We start from the raw sequence: 7,461 nt of genomic DNA on the forward strand, positions 1-7,461 counted from the left end.
AAGTTTTCTAAGCGCTAAATGACACCATTACACAAACCATAAGGCGAAACCTGGCATGTTTGGTATCGTTGGACTCGGCAGGAGTCTAAGGAGTTCACTTCCCTGAAAACCACTGGCTTGAAACTTCTCTGGCTCCTTCAGGGCATTGTGCCGATGACGCATAGGCTACTGAGTTTTTTGAGATATGCCAATGTTCTCATAGACTATCATGTCACCCTGGACAAAGACACTGCATGCCAATTTTCATCGGACTACTGGTCTGGTGCGGTTATAGCCATTTTCACGTTTTTTTTTCCCCTGTTATAGTGCCACCAAGTGGCCAAACGTTGCGATTTTTTTCATGTGACCTCAGATTTAGCTCATAAACTGTCCCGAGTGTCGCGAAAATATCTCTTTCCGTTCACAATTTATAGCCATTTTAGTAAGAGTAAAACATTTTGGTTCCCCTTAGCGACGTGAATTGAAATTTCTAATTTTTTTATGATTATTGATAGTCACTCTTCAGAGAACATTTCTGCATGCAGATCAGGCCGAAAACCTAGGACTAGTTCGTAAAAGTAGGTTTTTGGAAAAAACCCAAATACCCGAAAATGTCCACAGGGTGACGAGCAAATCAAAGGCATGCATTTTGTCCACCTTGAGCCAAGAATTCCAACGATATAAGACACTTGAGCCTATGCCTAACAGTTTAGGAGTTATGAGACATTTACTTTTGACCGTTGTAGCGCCCCCGTCAGGCCGTTCGGGGCGAGCCTTTGGTGACGTTGTATGCGGTGTGAGTACTACCGGCCCTCAAAGTCTCTACAACTTACGGTTCGGTCTGCTCAATCAGTTTTAGATAGAGAATGCTGCATCATGGGGAAATTAACAATGACAATATCGCTATGCACTTGAAACCCCTTATTACCTAATATTTATATTTTAAAGTCTTTAAATGGACACATGGTTTGGAGAATTGATGGATGGATTCATTTATATTTGATTTTATTTCAGCATTTTTTCAATTAAAAATAGTTAACAATAACAACACTGATTATATATTAAAGGACTACATCTATCTCTCACACATTTTCATTTAGGGAAAATTAAATATGCCTTCTTTCCTGAAAAAAATCCAAGACAATACTTGAAAAACCAAATCTAAACGCTAGAGGCTGTTGGAACGTGTTTGAAAAAGCAAATGTCTGTGACTGTAAATTTACGTGCATCTAGAAATATAGGCTAATCCTGCATATGACATAGAGGCACATAATCTTCATGGTGCAAATGCGCATATCTATGCAGTTGAATTGGCTTTTGGTGTGTTAGCATTACTCAAAGTCCATCTCATGATCTGAAACAAGCCCAAGGCCAGTATGACACAGTTGTCTCTCAAGCGCTGTGATTCTTTGCTTCAGTCTGCTTTGAGTCACTGTGAACTCCCCGAGTAACCGTGCGAAACGTGCTTGTAGAATATCCAGTGAGCCCTCCAGATCTTTAACCTTCTCGTCTGTATCCATTACAAGCAAGCCTGCCTGTGGGGTGCTTTCATCCAGAAGCCCCTGCTTCCTCAAAATCTCCCTTCCACGCTCTTCCAGAACCTTCTGAGCGTCTGGGTATTCGGTTACGGCCTCCATTAGGTCGTCCTTTGAAAGGCAGAAGAGGTCAGAGTAGCCAATGCTACGAATGTTAGCTGTCCGACGGTTTCCCATTTTACTACCCTGAATGTTAAGAATGCTAATCTCACCAAAACAACCTCCAGCTGTTAGCAATGCAAACTGTGTCACCCCATCATCAGCAACGACTCCTAATTTTCCCTCTTTAATGATATACATCTCTTTTCCAATGTCTCCTTTTCGGCAGATGTAGTCGCCAGGACTGTACACTTGAGGGCGCAGTTTTAAAACCAGTTCTACTAACAGTCCAGCCTCACAGTCTTGAAAGATGCGAACTTTCTTCAGAGTAGATAAATGAACGTTGATGGCAATTTCTGCACGTAGCTTGTCAGGAAGATTCTTTAAGACTTCCTGCTCATCCACCGCTTTCTGATTTGTCCACAGGTAGTCAAACCATTTGATGACACGTGTCTCAAGATGGCGACTGACCTTGCGGAAGTGCATGTAATGTTTAATAGCATCAATCCGTCCCTGGAACTCTGCCCGTGTGGCATTCATATTGGAAATCATGGAACCCACATTACCCACAATAGTGGCAAAAATGAGCACTCCGACAAGAAAATCAAACACCACGAACACAAATTCCTCGTCCCGTACGGGTGGTGGCATCTCTCCGATGGTGGTCAGCATCAGTGTGGACCAGTAGAAGCAGTATAAGTAACTCCGTCTCAGACCTCCTTCCTCTGTGGATGAGATGTTAGGATAAACCCATGGATCTGACCCAAAACCAATCGACTTTGAGATGGCATAGTAGATGCAGGCATTCCAGTGGATAATAACTAGAATGTAGAGAACCAAGTTCCAGATGCGGAAGATGTTTGGGTAGTTTGTTCTCGTCTCAGTACGATTAAAGAACTCAAACATACGAGAGAAGTGCAGGAGGCGGTTGAAGCGGACCTGTGGTGTGTTGATGCCCACGATGATGTACGCCAGGTCCGTGGGAAGGATGGAGATAATGTCCATTTTAAACTGAAATGTATGAATGTAGCTGTCTCTAAGTTTCGCTAGGTCCTTCACCAGAAGTCCTTGCTCCAAGTAACCTGGAAGAGCATAAAAATGCTTTATAGTTTGTTCAGTAACACAAAGAATACAAAAATCTGCACATTGTTCTGCTTCCAAGATGCTGAATGAAAATAAAAAAAGTATTGATGAAACTGAAGTGGCGACAGATCAATCTTCTATTGTGTTGTACATCTGAGTGAAACGGAAAAGAAAAAATGTAGGATGAGAACTTGGTTCTATCCATCAGTTTTTGAATGGATGGAGGCAGATGTGTAAGAAAGGGGCGGGCTTAAAGCAGACAAAATGATTGGGGAAGTATGGCATATGTCACCAGAGAGAAGTCTGTCGTTTTACCAGAAATCACGAGGTCAAAATAAAAAAATAAAAAAATAATTAAACATGCATGTATGAAACGTTTACAATAAAATAAATAGCATACAATTAGAAAATTGATAAGTTTTCATTTCATTACAGTTTTAAATTAACATGAAATATGCAAATGTTTTAACATGACTTTGCCCGAGTAGAAAAACTGACTTTGTAAATGCATAAACAACAGCATAATTGTGATTTTCCAGCCACATGGAACAAACACGGGGTATAAAGATATGGGAAGTGTTTTCTTTTAAAAGTTAATATGGCTATTTATTTTATTAATTTAAACTATGCACAATTAGTTATGCAACAAATAAAATGCAATTAATATGGTTGTGTTCAGTATTTATTTTTGTACTTGCTGTCCACAAACAAATATAAAGCACTCCTGTAGCTTATACAGTCAAGCACGGTGAAGGAAATGATAAGGTTAAATTCCCAGGGAATGCATGAACTGATAAAATGTACCTTGAATTCAATGTAAGTTGCTTTGGATTAAAGCATCTTCCAAATGCATAAAAGCAATTAAAAGATTTTGTGATGATAATATAAAATGTGATTTCCATATAGTGTTTCTGTAATGAGTGAAGGCACTTAATGAATTCAATCATTGGGATAATTAACTTTAACATGTGGTGTTAGTCAGGAATTTTGAGTATGTGAGTCTATACCTGTCCTTAGCCGCATACATGAATCCAGTATGTAGACAAAGTCACAAATATAGTCAAAAACCAGCCAGACAATAGGATTCTCAGTCTGAAGCTGATCAAAACATGCTCTATTCACACAAAGACAGAAAGAGAAAGAACATAAGAACCACCGATATTTAGACAACCTACAGATACATGCATGTACAGTCAGTCAAGCAGTTGTCTCAAAGGGCCGTTCCGTTTGTGGAAGAGTGACAGGCATAACGAAAGAGCCTTAGAGCATCGGAACAATTAGTTACGCCAGAAACAAACCGCCACCACAGGGAACTGTGTTTATCAGGAGCACATTAAATATAGTGAAGAATATAAAGAAGAAAGACTAGGTGAAAAGTCACACCTGGCTACAAGAAGAACCCAGTTATAGAGCACAGCAGCGGCGATGAAGAAGAGCCAGTAGTAGTAAATATCATCCGATGGAGAAACTATAAATGTCTCCCATTGTTTCCTATGAAAAAAAAACACTCAGATTATCCTCTCTGTATGCAGACTAGGTTTCATGCCCATATGTCAAAGAAAAATAAATGTGTCAGAATTACTTTGTATTTCCCTTAGTATTTCCATTGGCGTCTGGTTGGTTGTTGCTCCTTTGACTGGGTGGGGCTCGAACTTCGGGTCCCCGGAATCTCTCTAGGAAGGAATCGGGTCTCTCTTCTTCCTCTATCAGACTCCTGTGTGCCCAGTCTCTCAGAGTTACCACCAGAGTCACCAATCTGGCAACACAAGCGAGAAAGGATTTATCCAGATTTGCTGTGGTACATGTGAGAACGTGTATGTGCATATTTGTATGGATCCTAAACCTGGAAAGAGCTCCTCTTCCTCTAAAGGAGTTTCTTGATGGCGTTTCTTGGGGCTCTAGAGCAGCTACTCGCTGCAGCTCGGACGAGGTGTCATCACATGCAGACTGAGACCTGAGAGAGCAAAGAATGGATGAAGATAGAACATATGAACAGGAAATGAGAAATGAGTTGAAATCACACATGTTTTATACCATCATGGTTAACTCCAATTGAATTCTGTTGTTCTTGAAGTGTTTTATGTTAAATATTACTTAGAGGATATTTTTAAACCTGTATGAATTTCTTTCTTCTGCCGAACACAAAAAAAGATATTTTGAAGAATTTCAGTAACCAAACAGTTTCTGGTCCCCACTGACTTCCATAGTAGCCTATTTTTCATTTTTGTCATACTATGGAAGTCTATGGGGACCAGCATCTGTTTGGTTACCAAAGTTTTCTTCAAAATATTGTCTTTTGTGTTAAGCAGAAGAAATAAATTCATACAGGTTTAGAACAACATGAGGTTGAGTAAATGATGACAGAATTTTCATTTTTACACAAAATTACACTATACCACTCAAAGGTTTGGGGTCAGTAAGATTTTATTTTTGAAAGAAATTAATACTTTTAATACCTTCATCAAGGATGCTTTAAATGAATCAAAAGTGACACCAACGAATTATATTTCAAATAAATGCTGTTTTTGAGCTTTCTATTCATCAGAGAGTCCTGATTTGTATTTTGATCATGGTTAGCACATAAACTGTTTTCAACATTGATAATAATAAGAAATCTTTCTTGAGCACCAAAACAGCACATTATGATTTCAGAAGGATCATGTGACATTGAAGACTGAAGAAATGGCTGGTGAAAATTTAGCTTTGCCATCACAGGAATAAATTACATTTAAAAATGCACTCAAATAGAAAAGAGTTATTTTAAATTGTAATAATATCTCAAAGTATTAGTGTTTTTACTGTATTTGGTGAACATACAATACTTCTTTCAAGAACACTTTTAAAAATCTTACTGACCCCTCAAGTTTGGAATTTTTGGTCTTTACGTAATTATCAAACCAGTCTCACACTTACACATGCAATGTTTAAGAGTTATGATTATACTTTTGGAATAGTGTGACGATTTCATATTTCAAACTTTTATTTGCAGTGCTGTACTTTCAGCCCGGCACAAACAGTTTTACTTTTTTACAGGGGAATGAGTCAATTCAGAGGTAAATGACAGCATGCTGTTGATCAAGTGAAAAAAAAAAGTACAACATGAAATTAGATTGTTTCGTCCTTTTGAGACACTTCCCATCTGAGGACCACAAGCTAGATCACCAAATTGGCTTTACTATCATTGTGAGGACATTTGATCCTTGCATATATTGAAAACAGACCACAAACAAACACAAAATCACTGACCTGCTGATCACACTCTCTGCTCGGTCCTGCTCATCCTCTTGAGTTTGCACAGAGAGGCGATGAGAGCAGGGAGATCCCTCAGCAGCCGACTGGCCCGTCATACTGTACACACAAACACACTCGATCACTTAAAGTGTCCTAAAGTATACTTCTTTTAAATTAAAAGATAAGAAAGTATACTTTCAGTCTACTTTTTATCCTTCTCAGTGACTAAAATATGTGCTACAAGTATTTGACTAGTACATCAGTATACCTATAAGTTCACTTGTAGTATAGTTGCAGTACAAAGAAAAACTCAGTTGTAAACTTGTGTACTCAATGTTTACTACTGTTACATAAAAGTACAAAAAATTAGCCAATTTAGTCCCAAGTATTGAAACAGTATACACTTACAGTAAGCTTATACTGATGTTAGTATTACAAAAACTTTACTTAAGTAGGATACTTAATAAAAATTAACTTGAATAGTTACTTGTAGTTATCTAAATGAGGACGTTTTTTATATATATAATTAAATCTCAGCTCTCAAAAATATGTTTCAAGAATGCTTTCCCAGCATTCCCATTAAGCTGTGAAAACGTTATTTCTGAATGTTCTAAGAACGTTCAAAACTTTTCTTTTCTTGTTAAATGCTTAGAGAAAATATGATGGGAATGTTTTCTCTATTTTATAATTTTGCAAGTATTATGGTAAAGTTACTGTGAATGTTCTTTAAACCATCTCAAAAAAGTAGTAAAGTTTAAAAACTAATGTCCAATTTAAATGTTTCAGAAAAACTTTTCATGAATAATGTGTAAACAACAGTTTTTATGCTAATGTTTTGATAATGTTAAGACCAGAAAACTTTGGACAAACATAACGTTACTTTGAGAGAACCTTGCCTAACCTTCTCAGACAAAGTTCTTAGAACCTTCCCTGTTAGCATGGGACAATTACTATTCTAACCTTTAAACAAAAACTTAACATTGCATCTAAAAATAAATATGTATCTATATATATTTAAAATATATTTATTTAATTTTTCGATTTTTTTTCCAAATTTGAATGTGCCCAAAGTGAGGTTTTGTCAGAATTAGCTCATTTTTATTGACAAATTTGAACATTTTTTGCCTAAATTACATTCTATTTCCAGTTCAAATTTGGCTCTTCAAACTTCTCAGGAGTGCATGTCAAAGACATTGTGGATGAAATGCAGAGGGACAGCAGGTCAGGGGAGTTACCAGCAAACACTTCTCACCTGGGAATGTGGTCACTATGACAATGACCTCAGATTACCGTAAGATATAGATGCAACAGGGAGAGATTTAAAAACGACTGCCCAAGATCCAAACTGAAGGATGATCTCATGGTTAATAAGGGAACGGCATCAGGGAATAATGGATGGATGGTTCAACAGACGGATGGATGGATAGTGCCGTGTCTAGATGAATGTTAACAATGTTTTTGGTAATTGGCTCATCATTAAAGAAACACAGAACACAGAGTGACACACAACTGTCTTCCCAAAGGACAAACACAC

General features: G+C 37.7%; 1 protein-coding gene across 1 annotated transcript; it reads right to left on the bottom strand.

Annotated features, from left to right (window-relative positions):
* Positions 1-967: 967 nt before the first annotated feature.
* cnga2b (cyclic nucleotide gated channel subunit alpha 2b) lies at positions 968-6,043 on the bottom strand. Its single transcript, XM_077241188.1, has 6 exons — positions 5,943-6,043; positions 4,540-4,650; positions 4,279-4,452; positions 4,080-4,187; positions 3,704-3,810; positions 968-2,695 (listed from the first exon to the last, which is right to left on the bottom strand). The coding sequence occupies exons 1-6, from the start codon at positions 6,041-6,043 to the stop codon at positions 1,311-1,313; spliced, it is 1,986 nt and encodes a 661-aa protein (XP_077097303.1). The 3' UTR covers positions 968-1,310.
* Positions 6,044-7,461: the final 1,418 nt, after the last annotated feature.

Source organism: Siphateles boraxobius, unplaced genomic scaffold (genome assembly GCF_051911475.1).
Source record: "Siphateles boraxobius isolate OS27281-9 unplaced genomic scaffold, OSU_SipBor_1 24, whole genome shotgun sequence".
Lineage (NCBI taxonomy): Eukaryota > Metazoa > Chordata > Actinopteri > Cypriniformes > Leuciscidae > Siphateles > Siphateles boraxobius.

Bases quoted from the DNA above. Each gene is read 5' to 3' on its own strand.
- cnga2b (XM_077241188.1), bottom strand. From the start codon at position 6,043: ATGACGGGCCAGTCGGCTGCTGAGGGATCTCCCTGCTCTCATCGCCTC. The intron at 4,453-4,539 runs GTTTAGGATCCA...TTGTGTTGCCAG, and splicing joins GGAAGAGGAGCTCTTTCCAG to ATTGGTGACTCTGGTGGTAA. The intron at 3,811-4,079 runs GTGTGACTTTTC...TTGTGTGAATAG, and splicing joins TGGGTTCTTCTTGTAGCCAG to AGCATGTTTTGATCAGCTTC.